The 18,623-nt window shown below is 40.2% G+C and overlaps 2 protein-coding genes across 3 annotated transcripts; both read right to left on the bottom strand.

Annotated features, from left to right (window-relative positions):
- Nucleotides 1-605: 605 nt before the first annotated feature.
- Nucleotides 606-1,313, bottom strand: LOC131228766 (uncharacterized). Its single transcript, XM_058224632.1, has 2 exons — nt 1,057-1,313; nt 606-858 (listed from the first exon to the last, which is right to left on the bottom strand). Exons 1-2 carry the CDS (start codon nt 1,311-1,313, stop codon nt 606-608), a joined length of 510 nt encoding a protein of 169 aa, XP_058080615.1.
- Nucleotides 1,314-5,644: 4,331 nt separating this feature from the next.
- Nucleotides 5,645-11,314, bottom strand: LOC131229436 (uncharacterized). Of its 2 annotated transcripts, XM_058225398.1 has the most exons (9): nt 10,518-10,659; nt 8,410-8,507; nt 7,613-7,678; nt 7,404-7,488; nt 7,140-7,267; nt 6,701-6,853; nt 6,450-6,571; nt 6,211-6,321; nt 5,645-6,132 (listed from the first exon to the last, which is right to left on the bottom strand). In XM_058225398.1, the coding sequence occupies exons 1-8, from the start codon at nt 10,525-10,527 to the stop codon at nt 6,249-6,251; spliced, it is 735 nt and encodes a 244-aa protein (XP_058081381.1). In that variant the 5' UTR covers nt 10,528-10,659; the 3' UTR covers nt 5,645-6,132; nt 6,211-6,248. The 2 variants fall into 2 exon arrangements, with proteins under 2 accessions (XP_058081381.1, XP_058081380.1); XM_058225397.1 differs by lacking the exon at nt 8,410-8,507 and having other exon boundaries at nt 10,518-11,314.
- Nucleotides 11,315-18,623: the final 7,309 nt, after the last annotated feature.

The raw sequence follows: 18,623 nt of genomic DNA on the forward strand, positions 1-18,623 counted from the left end.
GTCAAGCTCACCAAAAAAACCTAAAGGGATATCCGCTGTTGCAATAGAGTGGACTGGGATACTGGAAAGGATGTGATTGATCAACAAGATCCGACTCTTCCAACCAGCAATTCTCTTAGAAAATCTTTCAAGGATCAGCTGAAAGTACACTTTGTGTGTTCTTTCTTTAAAGATCGGGATGCCCAAGTAAGTTAAGGGGGTGGATCCCATATTGAAGCCTAGAATGTGTTGGGTAGTCCGTATTCTGGCTACCGATTGACCTGAAGACATGATAAACATGCTCTTATGGGCATTGTTCTTTTGGTCTTAGGTGGACTGGTAGAGGGCTAGGAAATTTGTGATTTTCCTAAGACAACTGGAGGAGCTGTTGGCAAGGAGAACTGTATCGTCCGCGTATAACAAATGCAAGATGACGGGGCAGTCTCTGCGAGTCTGAAATGGGTGACAGCTCCCTGAATCCATTAATTGTCTAAAACCCCTGTCCAACACTTCTTCAGCTATGATAAACAGGCCCGGAGGTAGGGATCACCTTGGCGGAGGCCCTGAGCGGACTTGAAGAAGCCGGTGGGCTCTCCATTGATGAGGATTAAGAACCATGAATTTTTCTAACATTTCTCAACTAGCTGGATCCAGGTACCGCAGAAGCTAAATCTACGAAGGACAGCTTTCAGAAATTCCCAATCGAGCTTGTCGTAAGCTTTCTCCATGTCAAGCTTGATTAGTATGTTTCCGCCTCTAACCTTTTTGTCAATATGTCTAAAGATCTCTTGCATAAAAGCACAGTTCTCTGCTATGGATCGGCCTTTGACAAAAGCTCCCTGTTCAGCAGAAATGATATGTGGGAGAATAGTTCCCAATCTGTTAGCAATGACTTTAGAGAAAATTTTATAAATACAATTACAAAGGCTGATGGGATGAAAGTCAGAGAATTTCTCAGGAGCGGTGGAATTGGGGATTATGCATAAGAGGGTCGCCGAGAAGGCCCTCAGAAGAGGGCTCCCGTGAAAGAACAAGCAAACTGCTGCAAGGATGTCCTGACCCACAATGTCCTAGTACTGATGAAAGAAGGCTCCTAAGAAACCGTCCGGGCTAGGGGCGCTATCTGCTGGGATGGCCATGGCAGCCGTATGGACCTCTTCCATGGAAGGATCAAGAATAAGACATCTATTATCCTCAGCTGAAATTGTTGTGGGGATGGCGTCAAGGATATCAGTAGCTGGAGTGGACGGTGTTGCCTCCATGAGGGCTGTAAAGAAGGTAACCGTTGCATTCTTGATGGAGCTATTATCCGATAGGATTGTGCCATCCTCCATGAGGGCGCAGTCCAAGACAGAGGAATGGAAGAATTTGGAATTTCGGTCTCCCTCTTTGAGCCAATGGTTTCTCGATTTTTTGCTTCCAGAATATTTCCTCGCATAGCTCCAGATGGGCTAGTCTGTCTTTGGCCTGTTGAAGAGCATGGATGGAGGCGTCGTCATTGTTATCTTACATAGAAATTTCAGTAGTTGCCAGGTTGGTTTCAGCCCGTTTCAGGCTTTGGAACACGTCCCCAAACATGTTTCTATTCCAGCTCTTAAGTGCTGATTTAAAATTTTTCAGTTTGCTACCCAGAACTAGCAGCGGTCCCCTATCATGTTTGATTGCCAAGCTTGTCTCACCACCTCCAGGAAGGAGTCATGTAAGCACCACACTCGCTAAAATCTGAATTATTTTGGGCTGCTTTTGGATTGTTGGGAGAAAGAAATTAAAAGGGGGACATGATCGGAGTGAATTTTGGGAAGGTGCGAAACTTGGAAGGATGAGAAGGAGCACATCCACGCGTTGTTTCCGCAGGCCCTGTTAAGTCTGGCCCATGCTCTGGATAGCCCCTACTGATTATTGCACCATGTGTAGCTATTGCCTGCAAAGCTTGCATCCTTGAGGCTTGCTTTGTTCAGCCCCTCATTAAATTTAGTTGCACTCTGAGTGTTAAAAGACCCTGGCCCTCTTTTTTCTGAAGAATAGAGGATTGCATTGAAGTCCCCTGCCACTAACCATGGTATGGAGAAGCCATTTCCCAGGACCAGTAATTGGTCCCACAGTGGTCTATGGAGGATTTTGAAACATTTTGCATAAACAAAGGATGCAAGAAGCATCTCCGGGAGACCCTGGACCTTTATAAGGACTAATAGAAGTTGGTTGGAGGCTGAGATTAATAGAAACTGAGGAATTGTGGAAGATCCAAAATTTCCCCCCTTCATTAGCATTAGAAAGGGACAAATGAAACCCAAGTTTCAGCCCTGTGCTAACCCGTTTCGCATCCCCGAGCATAGGTTTGAGGATTGCTACAAGAGATGGCTTGGACTGATGGATGAGTCGCTTAAGCGAGGAAATGGTGGCATTGTTGCCGACCCCACGAGTGTTCCAAATAAGCCAACTATCCATGGAGAGACTTTCCCGGCCCAAATTCTTGGCACTTGAGCTGCCTGAGTCTGCCTTTCCATCCACCATCCAGACCTAATATTTGAGGGATGTGCTTTCGAGGTCTTCTGCCTTATTGTTTAATGGAAACATTTTTCTATTTATCTGTGGATTCCCACCCTACACCTGAGGGCTTCTGATTGCTGATCTGTTGGGACTTGGTTGATTGAGGGGCACTGCTTGAGGGAGCTAGGTCTCCCTTCATCAATGCCAACTGAAGGATATGAGGCGAGGAGGACTGAGCAGCTACGAGAGGGCTTCTATCCCGAATTGTCAAGGAGACAGGGGGAGAGGGTCGTTGATTTGATCTACAACAGAGTGGATGTTGATTTGAGGTAGGGGCTTTATGGAAAAAAGGAGATAGATCTACAGCTAGATGGATATCTTCTTCTTCCATATATCTGTGAAGATTTCTGAGAGGGAGGGAATTCCAGGCCTGCATGGCCTCATTAGTGGAGGATTCCTCAAATGCATTATCAGCTCTTAGGGGACTGTGACTTTCAGATAAGGCCCATCTGTTCCTGGTGAGAGTGGTAGCTCCCCTGATGGGAGAAGGGGTACAATGAAGGATCTGAGATGGGTTAGGGGGCTCATGAATAGGGAAAGCCTGATCGGGATGTGCTTTTGTGGCCTGGTTTCCACCTCTATGTGAAGAAAGGTGCTGGCTCTAATTAGGAATTGGGGCTATGGGGAGGTTGGATGCAGGTGGGGGGCGTACAATGGTGGATAAAGGTGCATTTATGGCCTGATTTCCACTTCTGTGTGGAGAAAAATGTTCACTGAGGTTAAGAATTGGGACTGTGGTGAGGTTAGATGCAGGGTCCGAAGGGGTCTGGGATTTATCACAAACAGGGGAGGGGCGTACAATGGTGGAACGAGCCGGGGGTGCAGATGCATCTCTAATGTGAGGAAAACTGGATTCCTTCTCAGCAGCATTATTTCAAACACAAACATGGGATGAGAGAGTTGTACTTGAGATAGGGAGATGGACCTATGGGGATGTATTTGGAGGGTCCAGTGGTCAGACTGGCTGATGGAAGGTCCTTTCCACCCATTCCATTGTAGATATGGCAGGTACTCTGTCTTGGATCGGATCTTCCGGGACATCGGAATGGCCTTCCAGCTTCGCCCAGATCTGGAATTCTGCTCCGTTAACCAGCAATGTCCTGGTACTGTAAATGTTCCTCCCTGGTTAAGAATGACTCTAACCCTTGCTACCATCTGGACGACACCCTGAAGGGAGCAGTCAGCAACTTCCACCACTCTGTCGAAGGTATTCCCCAGCTCGATGAAGACAGACTCTAGCCAGGTATGTGTAGGGATCCCGAACAAAGAGATCCAGATGCCATTGCTAGCTGGTACTATTGGACTCCAAGGTTCCACAGTAGATATGCCCATAGCAGCTTGTAAAGATCTGTCGGAGAGGAAAGCATTGATATCCGACCTGGTCTTGAAAATGAAGAGAAAACTCTCCGTTGAGATTCTGGAGATGTCGATTTGAGAGGAGTCATGTTTCGATTTTCATAACGCCTGGATGAGGCGGATGATGGGAATCCTCTGGCCCTTCACATGACCCACTAGGGCCAGCTCCAACATCTTCATCTTCTGGTGGATCTCGTTTTGGTTTGCGGTAAAAGTCAACAAGGGGTCTTTGGGTGAAAGAGGGGTTTCTCCTCTTTAAATGGTTGAGGGTGTGGGATTTGGGAGGCTGGGGTTTGCTTGATTGTTGGGGATTTAGTTCGGTCTATTGTGATTTGCTATGGTGTAGGATGGTCGAATGAGAGGGGTAGGATTTGGGCGAGCTGGAGCTGTTTGATTGAATGGAATAAGAGGGCTTGGAAGATGGATTTCTGGGGTTTTGGTTGGCCGATTTAGAGGGGGAGGGTTTGAGTTGAGGTTTTTGGGTTTAACAATCTCCACTGTAAGGATTCGCCCATCCATTCACCTGCCATTGAGAACTCCAATCGCCGCATATGCATTTGCTACGTAAAGGAATTTGATGAATCTGAATCCTCAATGACAATGTAGTTTCTCGTTCCACGGCGTGTAGGCATATGCTATCCTGCCGTATCTGCTGAAAATCCAGCGAAGGTCTTCGTTAGAGGTATCGTAGGTGATGTTGCCTACAAAGATAAGGAAACCTCCATTCCTTCTCTCCATTCGGCGGTACCTTGCCTGTATCTGAGTACCTAATGACTCCTCTCTCTCTCTCTGTCTCTCTCTCAAGTCTCAATATGCAGGGCTTGATATGTAAGTCAAGACACAAGTCAAAATTGGCCATGCACATGTAGAAGTAAATCTTTTTCACAGTTGGGACTTGAGATGCTGCATGGAATATGCTTCATCTGATTCAACGAATCCCACATTGTCTTAAGACTCTTATACCTTTTCAAGACCCATCTCTTGGGTGTGTCCGACACACCACTTTGTATTTTAGTAAAGGAATGTTATTTTATTGTTGAGTGGTAATTAATATATATATATATATATATATATAACCAACCCCATATGAAGTTCTTATATTAGAATTCCATGTGTCTGTAGGAATGTGTGGACCTCTATCAATGTTCTCAGTCCACTGGATGATGTGGACACCTGTGCATTTTTTTTATCAACATAATACATTGCTTGTTGGGTTATGGTTGATTGTTGGGTCATATAGTGGTACAAAAATGCACTACAAGAAAAGGGGTCTTTAGCCTCAATTTAAAACAGTGGCTAAAAAGGTTAAAAACTGAGGCTAAAGCCTTTAGCCTCAGTTTTGCCTCAGTCATCCAAACCGAGGTTGAAACCCCCGTGGCTAAAGGCTTTAGCCTCAGTTTTAGCAACGGAGGCTAAAATGACTTTTATAGCCTCGGTTCTTCAAGTGAGGCTAAAAGAACCTTTTTAGCTTCGGTTTTTACGAAATGAGGCTAAATCAAAATTTTAGCCTCCATTGTTTCCAACTGAGACTAAATCCAAATGTTAGCCTCAATTGCTTCCAACCGAAGCTAAATCTATTTTTAACCTTGGTTCTCAACAACCGAGGCTAAATCCTTTAGCCGCGGGAATTTCAGCCTTGGTTCTCAACAACCGAGGCTAAATCCAAGCCTCGGTTACAAATTGAGGCTAAAAATGTTTAATTTTTTCAAATATTTATTTAAACTACTAATCCATTCATTCAATCCACTCATGAAACAATCAATCATGAAAGCCACAATACCAACAAAATAGTTAACAACAGTCTACTTAAAGTTTTCAAAACAAACTCAATCAAACTATTACACAACATTAGGTTCCACAAATATTTATATTCTTATCGCTTCTATAATCTCTCTTTTTCTTTTTCTTTGACTTTTCCTGTATCTGTTTTGAATCATCCGGTCTTTTATTGACATTTCTTTCATCTGGAAGCTCTTGTAAAAGGGTTTCTATAGCAGCATCAGATTTCTCTTGGGCATCTTTACCTGCTAGATCCTCCAAACGTTCCTGCCAAAGGAAGATAACCACTGACAACATTTAAACTCAACCTCAATGAAGCGATTAAACTAAATCAATACAGACCCGCAAGAACTTCTTCACCAGGAATAACATAATTCCCCGATAATCAATGGCAGAGATGGCTTCAAGCTCACGTTTCAATTGCTGCATGGCAGCAAACTTCTGCATAATCAATGCATCATAGCTACCCATCTGCAGGACAGCAACCTACTAATGAGACATCACTAAAATGCCATTTCTGTATTAAATATTCAATTAGAAAAAACTAACCTCCTTATATGAAGGTTGCTTTTGATTTTCGATTTCATCTAATGTAACATTAGGTTGCGAATTAGGCAGCCCAAGAGCTTATCACTTTCTTCTTTGCATTTGCTATCTGTACTGCTTAAATAGCAAGAGAAAAGTTGTTATCTGAATATTTCAAAGATAATGATGTGAAACAAATAAAAAGGCATCCATTTCCCCATAAATCAATAATATTATTAGCAAGTAGATATCTTTCAGATTACCTTTGCTCAAGATGCATCAACAATTGTATGAGATGGCGACGAAGTGCAAGCAGAACATATGCTAGATTCTTTTCAGACAATTTGCCAGCAACTAATATAGCAAACTCTCGAACATCAAAATCCTGTGACATGGAAAAATGAAAAAAAAAAGATAGTGAACATGCCCCTATGTTCATAAACATTTTTCAAATAAAGATAACAGTTCAAATGCTCATAGAAGAGCCATTGGCAGGTTGTGCCAAAAATCATACCTCATCATTAAGAGCAACAAAGATAACACTCAAACTATCAGCCTGTGCCAAAAATTCATCGAAACCTCCATTTCCATGCAGAGATAGAAAGACTGACTGACGAACACTAACATCAGCATCTGCAACAACAACAATTAGAAGTTTCTCCACAATCTGCAGAAAGCTCAGAGTTAATGATCAAGATGTACAAGCAAGACCATTTTGCAAATACATATTTGATTCACAGAAGAACCTAAATAGAAGCATAAAAATTTACTTCACATAATCTTGCAAAGTTTTCATGACTTCAAAAAAAAAAAAAAAAAAAAGAGATAAAAATATCACTCTGAAAAGCTCTGAAGGCTGAGACATAACAGTGAAATTACAACCACACATTGCCTGAAGAAAATTTGAAACCTTAAAGTAGTAACAATTAGACAATGTTTCAGGTAAAACAAACCTCAAGCTTTGGTGCCTCCATAGGTTCTTGGAGGTAAGGGTTGATGGGTAGCAGCTGGCATTGTGCATACCGCACCATCAGTTGATCTAAAATAACCAAAGCAACCATGGCTTCCACCATTGGCATAACTGTAACACCAGCAAGCAATTGTTAACATGAATCTTCTTCCATGATCTTTAATTAGGTTAAATGTAGACCAAGAAAGCAAATGACAGATTGAATGACAGGGGGGAGTTTCCCTGTGAAAGAAGTTTCTGAACAAACCTCGAGGGACCACACAAGGATTATGGCGTCCTCGTGCAATGAGTTCAGTCTCATGTCGGTCTCTAGTCACTGTATGTTGTTTCCTCTGCAAGTGTCGCATAACAAGTCCGATAAGAAAAATAAAAAAAATTTAGCTGTCAGATTGACATAGTGTTCCCTTTTCAATCCATGCTGAATGTACAAGTGTTCTATCAGGGAGTCCAAGTTAATGCAATTGTAGAAGTAGGCTTGAAAGCTATCCTCATGGTTATCATTTCACCATTTGATATTCCACCCTACAAGAATTAGAAAAAAAAATAAAAAAAATCATGGAAACCCAGGAAACACTTTTCAGTTTGAATCTTATTGGACTACTGAGAAAGGAAAGTAAAAAAGAAAGGAAAAGGGAACATGGAGACCCAGGAAACACTTTTCTTCTCTTGTAATGTTTATCTACCCATCAATGTTTCTTCTCTTGTAAGTTACTCTAGTCTTCTTAAAGATGAAAGAGCCCAGAGGACCTGTTTGGCAAACACCTAACAATGAGTTCATTTCATTTTTGTTAATTGTAATCATGTACTAGAGACGATATTCTTGATAAGCAACAATCAAGATCTCTATTAAGAGCTGTAATTAGCCAAAATGAGATGAACTCATTTTTAGACGTCTACCAAACAGGCTTGGAAGCAACTACGACCAAATGGAAGTAGAACATATAGAAATTGTTAAAAAAATGAATTTAAGCAAACAGATTCACAATTTTCTTACGAAGTTAGATACAGAGAGGGCAAAGTCCTATTTCGAGTGGAAGGCACACCTATTGCTGGGTGTGGGTTTACCGCCATTCACTATAAAAGAAATCTAATTGATCAGGACATGGGAAATATTGACACTAAGATTGCATGAAAAGAGGACACATTGGTGGAATCAAGTGTGAGACTTCAAATCTGAATACATCGGATGGTAAGTTAAAAAATGTAGCGCTTCAATTAATAAGAGAAAATTAAGTAAGAAAGAAATGCCCTACCTGATTGATGGCACAAACAACGGGAACATTCATATGGAACAACACTGAGTAGATTGTCTTTTTCAGTTGTCTTCTAGATGCCTTAGCAAATTCAGTATCTAAAGAAAAGGAAAATTAAAAAAAAAAAAAGGTATCAGTTTAACTGAAAATGCACTGATACCTTTTTTTTTATTTATTAATTTTCCTTTTCTTCACTTGCCAAAAATAAAGAAAGAAAGAAAGACATCCGCATAACCTGTCCTAGCAAATGAATCCAATGATGTTTTAGTCTTGAATCATTTTCTTTGATGCATCATTTTCCACATCCATGTTTTAGTTGCTCTTTACTAAAAGTAATGATTTTCATTGACTGATTATATGAAACTCTCGTAGGTGATAGTTTGATTGGTTTGGTTTGAGATATAACCAAATAGCCTATGTTATGTTATCTGTTGTTTCATTTACCTTCTTTTGGTGATCTTAGAACCAGTTCTAAAACCCAGACCCAACTCCTGGCTGTATGATCGGATTGGTTCTGGATTGGAACTAGCCGGCGAAGCGGCTATATCACTATAACACCCAGTTAGTTCAATACAGTTGCTTGAGAGCATTATAGTTTATCTTGATGATTTGGATGATTTTCACTGCAAGAGGCAAGAAGGCAATGAATGCAGGATGTTCAATAAGAAAAAGCACCGATGGCAGATTTCAGGTGAAGGAAGTATGACTTATTCATTTAGAGGCCACCATGGGAAGACGCCTCAATCATTCCAGAGATCTTATTCTTATGCACAGGAGATAAAGGCTGAGAAAGTAGAAAACAATCTCATGTCCCGTCGATGCCAATACAATAGGAGATTGGATGGCAACAACTGTGATATGGTTACTGACTGTTCTTTGGAGCATCCATGTTATTTCCTTACCAGCGACGAGAAAGATGATTGGATTTTGATACAGAGCTGCATACGGACATCTAGGTTAGTTCTTAGGGTGTGGGACACCTTAAATTGCAATTCAGATGCAATTTAGCTAAATAAAATTTCACCTACATGTTGTTTGGATGGAATAATACCACGTTTGAATGGGCCCTTTAATTTAAAATATTTTTTTTTTCCAGATTTCTATTCCAAATAGAAACTAAAATTTGGTACCTATTGCATATGTAGTGTCACTCAACCTAATATGGTACTATAAAGTACTATGCTACCTAGATGATGATGACATTGCTGGTGTGTCCTTGAATGTTTACATTAGATGGCCTGGTAAAGAAAAGGGAGAGACATATATGAACAACAAAAAAAAAAAAAAATTTATGGCCAAGTGGTATAAAAAATGCAAGCAACTAAATTTTTAATAACAGGCCAGTATTACAATATTCCCATGACATGGTGACTGCTAGAAAATCTTTACTTGCCTAATTCAGATGCTTTCTTCATTGCAAGTTGAGCGAGTTTAGGAAATTATATATCTAAGTAAGAGCATAGGCCTTAAGATTGGGCTTCTTTGCTTTTAAGGAGACTTCATGAACTTTTATAAGGCTATAAAGCCATTCTCTCTATGTCATACCAATCGGGCTTTTATCTCTACATCACACTAGTCAGGCTTTAAGACCAGGCTTCAGGGTTCTCTCTACATCACATTAATCAGGTGTTAGGCCCAGGCTTCTTTTGCTTTAAGACAGTCTGAAAACTCTGCTGTTAGAGCAGTAATAACAGCCTTGTCTTGTACATCCATTGGTGTCACAACAGTGAAATAGGAAAAGGCACGCACGTTTTATAGATTTTGCATAATAACATCATTGGATGAAATACCATAACTCAAAATAGTGAATCTACTAAGTCAAATCCTAGTTAGGCTTAAGTCTACTGTTACACATATATTCTAATTGTCTTCAAGCCCCATATGATCTAAGAAACAGTAATAGCAAATACAAAATCTGGAATCTTGAGCTACTTCAACTGACCACACAATCTGTTTTCTTCTTCTCTATTGTTTCTACAACAGGATTTCCCTTCTCTGATTTCAGTTTGAATCTGTGTGTGTGTGTGTGTATGTGTGTGTGTGTGTGTGTGTGTGTGTGTTATACACGCTCCTGAAACTGAGAAAGAGAAAGAAGAAGAAGCACAAACCTGCTGCCATTCACTCGACCGTTCCATCCAAGCAACAGAAGCTGATGGCAAGAAATCCCTCCCAAAGTCATTCCTCTGCTTGTAAAGAACTGTCATCCCGTCCACTTTAGCAGCATTCCATTCCATAATCCTCTCCATGAAACAAGCCCCAGGGACCGGATCTAACCCCTGCGAAACCCTAATTCTCCCAATCCTCAAAAAATCCATGCAATACTCCCCTAAATCGTAGCCTTCTTCCACATTCCTACCAAACGTGGCCCTGCTCTTGGATCCGTGCCCACGGATCTCTGTTTCCTTCACATCCTCCTCATCATCCGCCTTCCTCGACATGAACCGGATCATCTCATCCCGCTCCTCAGCGTTCTGCCGTAGCTTCTCGACATGAACCGGATCATCTCATCCCGCTCCTCAATATTCTGCCACAGCTTCTCGACACAGATCTGCAATTCGGCCTCCGATTTCTCCATATCCTTGATTCGGAGCGTCAGATCATCGATTTTAACGATACTTACCTCGATCGAGAGAGATGTTCCGAACGGAAGGTAAAGATATTAGGAAGAGAGATGATTCGGTGGGGATGAATTGAGGTCGAGTGAGAAAAGCTAGCAGAGATGGAGTTTCACGAAGTGAGAGAGAGAGCTGTAGAATTCGATCGAAGCTGAGAAATGAAATTGGGGGTTTCAGATATATAGGGTGGGGTAGCCGCGGATTAGCTACTGACAGGTCGAGTAGCGACGTCACCAACTTTTGCGGGCCCCACCGTGATGCACGTATTATATTCACACCGTCCATCTATTTGAAGAGATCATTTTAGAGCATGATCCTAAGAATGAGTCAGATCTAAACCTCTAGTAGACCCCACCACAGAAAACAGTTTTCTCAAAAAGGAAAAAAAAAAAATCAAGATTCTTAATTTTCTTTTTTAATTCTAAATTTCTTCAAGATTATAAATTTGTTGAAATTTATCAAAAAAATTTAAAATTCTCAGTTTTTTCAAAATTATCAAAATAAAAAAAAATAAAATCAATTCTTAATAGTTTTAGAAATTTTTAATTTTTTTTTCAAATTAAGAATTGTCATATCATAAAAGAATAACAAGTGCCCTATTATCTATTTGGATGGACATTGATATTACTATTCTCCTTGCTTATAGTATAATGGGCACCAATAATGCAAGTCATCTTGCCTGTATAAGTTAATTATCATGTATTCTAGTAGCACATTGGTGATATGAATGTACAACATCTGGGCCAGTCATCTCATGGATCCTATCCACTGATTGGATGACTTGTGAGGATTGCAAATTGGTGGTTAGAAAAAATTCCAACCAATTGTCAACGTACAATTGACAATGGTTTGATGGTTGGATCAATGGCTATGAGGTCCTCTTCATCCCATTGATTGTGAAGATCCTAGGTTGTAGCACACCACTCGTTATACAATTTTCTAGATGCATCACAGTTTAGTGGGGTCCACTGGTACATGCAATTACACTGTCCAACACTTAAGACAATCCAGACCGTTGATTGATAAGGCCCACCTTATAGAATTCTTACACCTTCTAATTAATCGATTTTCATTTTATATTCGGGAGAGCAACCATAACACAATTTTCAGTTAGAAATAATTAGAGTAGAAATAAGAATTGAAAGAAACTTTAGAGGATAAGAGAAGGGATTTTATCAGTAAAGTGGAAAGCAAAGGTACTAACCCAAGGAAAATCAGATTTGACAGTAATACAACATTCAAGGACAAAAGTTAAAAGACTAACCAGCATAGAACCTTCCACTCAGATTGCAGTAAAGCATTAGCAGCATGTTCTTCCTCTGTAAACTGAAATATACATTACCCACCTGCCAAAAGAAGTTGTCAGCTATAGAAAGAATTGAATTGAACAGATACTAAAGAACTGCAATTCTAAGTATATTACCATGTGGTTAGCCACGCAGATATTAAGGCTCTCAATCTCTCTCTACTTGCTCAGCTCATATAGATCCTCATAGAAATCTTGCAGTTTTAAAGTCATTCAAACCACAAAACAAACTATAAGCGGCAAAATTTTATTTTCCAAAGAATATGAATGCATGATGCCCCAACCTTACACCAGGGGTGGGGGGATTGGCGTTAATAGCAGTTCCGTGAGTTCTACCAGCATAACAAAATTACCAGCTATTCAAGTTACAACAAGGTATATGCAAAAACGGTTATGCAGTGGTAATGGCACGAGCCGTTAGGCAATACGGGGTCACAAGAACCCATGTCAAAATTTTCATACTACAATAGGCCCATAACAGTCCGTTATAACCATGTGTAGTGGCCCAAGGCGGTTATGTGTATCTAAGTCCCCTTTTGAGGCCTCTTTTTTCATTTTTCCCCCATTTTCTTTCTCCTTCTAACATTTTTGCTTCTTGTGACTATTTTAACCCATTTTCTACTAGATTTGTGCAATCTTTGAAAAAAAAAGAAGGGATTTAAGCCATTTTCGGAGAATCGAAGATCTAGGGCTGAATTTGGGAAATATGAAAGAAAACATGTAAAAAATCTTCTTCTTTCCTTTTGTTATTTCTTGTTGCAAATATATCGATTTAACGTTATAATACCAAATCAATCGTTCTTTTGCAACTTGTAAGTTCTTTAAAAAAAATAAAAATCGATAGTGAACTAACTCAGTTTCATGGAAAAACATCCTATGATCATATTCATGGATATAAATATTAGTAGTACACTTGCCTGGGGACCAAATCTGTATAACTTACTTTGACTTGTCCGTTTCTAGTTGATTTGGGTTCCATTTTTATTTCCTGACTCATTTCATTGCATAAAGGAAAAGAAACGGACAAAATTTTAAACCCTAAACATATTCATATCGCCACATAATCACATATAATCATAGGCTAATATAAGTGAATTTTGACGTTAAGTTTTGTAAACACCCTACTTGAAGCAAGGATCAACAAAATCATTTGACTAAACTAGATTAGGAAACTATATGCAAACTAGATTTTTTTTTTTTTAAATTATTTTATTATTATTATTTTTAAAGGGGAACGATACCACCCACTATCATTCAAGAAGGACTAAACTGTACAGCCATTCAGGCAGGCCTCAACAAAAGGCACTGGCGCCTCGCCTATCATACGATGACCAAAGGACTAAACACCACCTAAAAGGAAAAATGATAGAAAATAAAAACTTTGGGGGGGGGGGGGGGGTGTGTGTGGTGGTGGTGAGCCCGGGCCAGGAGGCCCTCAAAAAGCCCAAGCCAACCTTATCAAGGAACAATCCACTGATCGAAGGCAGGAGCGAGGTGGAGAGGGGAAAGAAGGACGAAACTTGGGACTCACTCCCGATGTGCGCTAGATCATCTACAGGGCCATTGCCTTCGCGCAGGGTGTGAATGAAGGACAGCTGCCCGAACTGCTTCAAGTTGAAGATTCTCGATCTCCAATTGTTCCAAATCGAGGATGGCTTGGAAGAGTGATTAAGGATATCCACGACCAATCTGGAATCAGATTCCACCACGATCTTAGATAGGCCCAGCGAAAGGCAATGGGTTAGCCCGTCCCAAATAGCTCTAAATTCAGCTTGGTTGTTGGAACCCACACCATACCCCATAGTGTAGGCAAAGATAAACGAACCGTTATCAGCCCTACAGATTCCACCGATGCCGGACGGGCCCAGGTTCCATCTAGTCAAGTGGACTTCACCTCCAAATGACTGGGTATGCAAACTAGATTAGGAAACTGTATGCAATTCACAACTTTCATTATATTATGCAGATGAGATTACATTTAGCTACTATTATTTATGCAATTTCGGGTTATGCAGGGTATCGAAAATAACGAACTACAAGGACCTTTTCCTCCAGAGCTTGGTAATTTGCAGGCCTTAGAGCAATTATAAGATTCTTTGTTCTGCCAGTCTTTTTTTTCTTTTTTCTTTTTCCCCGATAATGATCTAATTCTCATTTCATGGTTATCTTTCAGGGAATTCATATATTAAGTCATCTTGATTGATATTTTCCATTGACACTTTTTGTTTCTACCTTTGGTAACACAGTAGTACAAATTTGTATTGTTGTATTAACTAGGTTGAAACAAGGTTGCCATTATCAATCAGGGTAGGTGCAGATAGTGGCGCCCTTATCTTTATTACATTTGAGGGCTGCTGAGATTTCTGACCTGAATTGAAAATCTCTAAAATTTAAATGTTTATTTTTTAATTAGTTCTGGTTGCCTCCTACGTAAATAGAAAATGTGATTAGTGTGCAAACATATGCTAGCCATTGTTAGGTTACATTGGTGAACAGAATGGCTGAGGATCAACCAATTGTGTATTGTTTATGCTATTTAAAACTATTAGTTGACAGTCAAAATGTGGTGTTGAGAGGACTCCAAGATCATTTCAAGGAGTGGAAATGCCCTACAGGGTCCACACCCATTAGCAGGTGTGGGCCTCACTCATCACCATTGTTTGATCATGATCAGTTGGTAGTGAGTAGCATACATGTCTACAGTGAAAACAAACATTTTTTTAACATTTTTCTTTCACATAATCCAATATATTACTGGTGCAGCCTTAATTATTCGAATAACTTCACAGGAGAAATACCCGTTGCCTTCAGCAACCTGAGAAACCTGACGGACTTTTATGTAGAGCTGGGGCATGAGTCAGACCGAGTTACGACTGACCCGACTTGATCTAGTTTTGAAATAGGTCTGACTTGAACTCAACCTAACTCGGTACCAAGTCGAGCATGCTTAACTCGATCCGAGTCCGAGTCTGGCCTGGACTAATCTATACCGAGTCCGACCCGGTCAAAAGTACTGAGTTGGGTCGAGTTGGCACCAAATTGAATCGAGAGATGAAGGAAGGAGGGAGAGAGAGAGAGAGAGAGAGAGAGAGAGAGAGAGAGAGAGAGAGAGAGAGAGAGAGAGAGAGAGAGAGAGAGAGAGAGAGAGAGAGAGAGAGTGGTGGGTGGTGGTTGTTGGGCTTGGAAGAGGAGGGAGGGAGGGAGTGGAGGGGAGAGAGAGAGAGAGGAGGAGGGTGGTGATGGTGGTGGGTGACTGCCGACCTTGGAAGAGGAGGAGGATGAGGGAGGGAGAGAGAGAGTTTGGGATTGGGTCGGGGTTGGGGTTGGGTGCGCTGGGTAGGGTTAGAGATAGAAATTAGGGTTTTTAAATATATATATATATACACACATACATATATATACATATATATATATATATACATATATACATATATATATATATATACATATACATACATACAGACATACATACATATATATATATATATGTATGTATGTATGTATGCAGGAACTTCCTGCGAAAGGCTTTCCAGGAAATCCATGTCTGCATCTTAACCCCGCTAGTGTAGCAGCTTAGACTACGTGTAGGTCTTATCAACACCGTCCACACATATATATATATATATATAGGGAAAAGGTACTATATGCTCGACCGTATTATACCTTCTATAAGGTCAAGTGCTGGTAGCACGTTATTTGTCGAATGATGAAAATTTTAAACAAATGGGGAGATTTTATAGGGAAATTGGAGAAACAAAACCAGTGCAACAAGTTATTAAAATATCCCTCCACCTCTCTCATGCGTATTTTCTGCGAAAGCCTTGCTCCCGCTGTTAAAACCTTCTTAAGGTCCATTATGATGTTTATCTGAGATCTAACTTATTCATAAGTTAACACATACATGAAAGAAGGGAAAACACAAATTTCAGCTTGATCGAAAACTTTTGTGCCCCTTACAAATTTTTAATGGTGGGTGTCACTCTATCCACTGTTTTCTGTGGTGGTTACATTCTAGCTTTGGATCTGACTCATTCTTTGTCTCATGCCTTAAATTGATATCTCCAAATGAATGGACAATATAGATATAACACATACATCATGGTGGATCTCACAGAACTTGGTGATGTAACCTGTAGCTAATCTGTGTGTAGCTAGCGTTGGAGTCTGTTATGAGTTTTAATAGGATGTATATTGCATCGTCCAAGCAGGCAGGGCTCTATGGGGCCCACTGTGATGTATGTGTTTTATCCATGCCGTTAAAAGATTTATTCAGATCATTTTAAGCTATTATCCTAAAAATGAGGCAGGTCCAAAACTCCAGTGGACCACAATAAAGGAGGTTGTACTGATAATGACACTCACTGTTGAAACCTTTTTAAGTGCCAGCGTTATGTTTTTTTACCATCCAACCTATTCATAAGGTCATGTAGACTTGGATGAATTGAAAACACAAATATCAACTTGATCCGAAACTTCTCCAGCTCGCAAGAAGTTTTTAATGGTGGACGTTCAATCCCCACCTTGTGGTCCATGTAAGCCTTGGACCTGCTTATTTTTTGGTTCATATATTAAAATGATATGAGAAAATCGTTGAACATAGTGGATAAAACACTTACATCATGTTGGGCCCGACAGAGCCTTGCCCGGACGGATAACCGTCCAAGCGGGGGTAAGACGCAATCTACGTTCCTTTTTAATATGGAAGTGGATGTACACAGATTAGATACTGATAGGTTGAGTAGCAAGTCGGCTATCGAAGTTATGTCACCATGTTCTATGGGCCCCAATATGATGTATGTGTTGTATCCACACTGTCCATCCATTTTGAGATATAATTTTAGGGCATGAGTTTAAGAATCAGGAAGATAAAAATCTGTAGTGGACTCCACTATAGAAAATAGTGGGGAGAGTGATTCCCACCATTGAAACTATCCCAAGGCCCACCATAATGTTTATTTGAAATCCAACCTATTCAAAAGTTTTTTTTTTAAAAAAAGACATGAAATAAGAGAAAACACAAATATCAGCTTGATCTAAAACTTTTGTCGCCTTTAGAAGTTTTTAACACTGTCCCCACTGTTTTCTGTGCTGGGGTCCACTGGAGCTTTGGATTTAACTCATTCTTTGGATATTGCCCCAAAATGATCTCTCCAAATGGATGGAAGGTGTAGATACAAAATATACATCATGGTGGGGCCTACAGAACTTGGTAACATCACTTCAGTAGCAAGTCCAGCTACTCAACCTGTCAATAGCTAATCCGCGATTGCGCAATGTGAATTGAAATTCTATCATTGAGAAATTCTCTGGGTTGTTAGGGTTGCACTATTTTTTGTCACGACCAACCATAGTGTTTGTGAGAAATCCACCTCGTCCATCAGTTTTTGGAGATCATTTTAGGACACAAGGACAAAAATGAGCCAGATCCAAGACTCAAATGGGCCGCACTAAAGGAAAAAGTGGGTAGGGAAATTCCTACCGTTGAAACCTCCTTGGGTCGAAAGTGATGTTTCAATTGCATCCATACCATTTATAACAATATTCCTACTAAGATGAACTAAAAACAAAAATATTATCCTAATTTAAAACTTCTGTGGCCCCATGAATATTTCAACTGTGGACGTTCAATCCTCATGTTTTCAACCCACTTGAGTCTCGAATTTGGCTCATTTTTGGCCTCTTATCCTAAAATGATATGGAAAAATGGATGGATAGGGTGGATTTCTCAAAAAAAGACCATGGTAGGCCCCACGTAAGTTTCTAGTGCAAAGTTTTTGGCATAAAATAAGCGTGACAGAGATAGAGGTGGAGGGATATTTTAATAACCAGTTGCACTGATTTTGTTTATCCAGTTTTCCTATAAAATTTCTCAGTTTATTTAAAATTTTCACCATCGACGAATAACATGACGCCAGCACTCGACCTTATGGAAGGTATAATACAGTCGAGCGTATAGTACCTTTTCCCATATATATATATATATATATATATATATATATATATATTCGAATCCGAGTCGAATCGGGTTTCGGATCGAGTTTATTCTAATCGGATCAAGTTTCTTGTCGAGTCTGGTCGAGTTACTGGGTAACTCGGACTCGACTTGGTTTGAGTTTGGAGAAGCCTAGTCGGTTCGGACTGACTCACCCAATCGGTTCGGATTGAGTCGGGTTTGAACGAGTCGGACGAGTTGAGTCATTTGGTGCCTAGTTGTACTTGTATGTCAATTCTTCACTACTCACTGGGGTTGTCTTTTCCATCTAGAAAGTGTAAATGATTAAAGTCCATTCATA

This window comes from Magnolia sinica, chromosome 16 (genome assembly GCF_029962835.1).
Source record: "Magnolia sinica isolate HGM2019 chromosome 16, MsV1, whole genome shotgun sequence".
Lineage (NCBI taxonomy): Eukaryota > Viridiplantae > Streptophyta > Magnoliopsida > Magnoliales > Magnoliaceae > Magnolia > Magnolia sinica.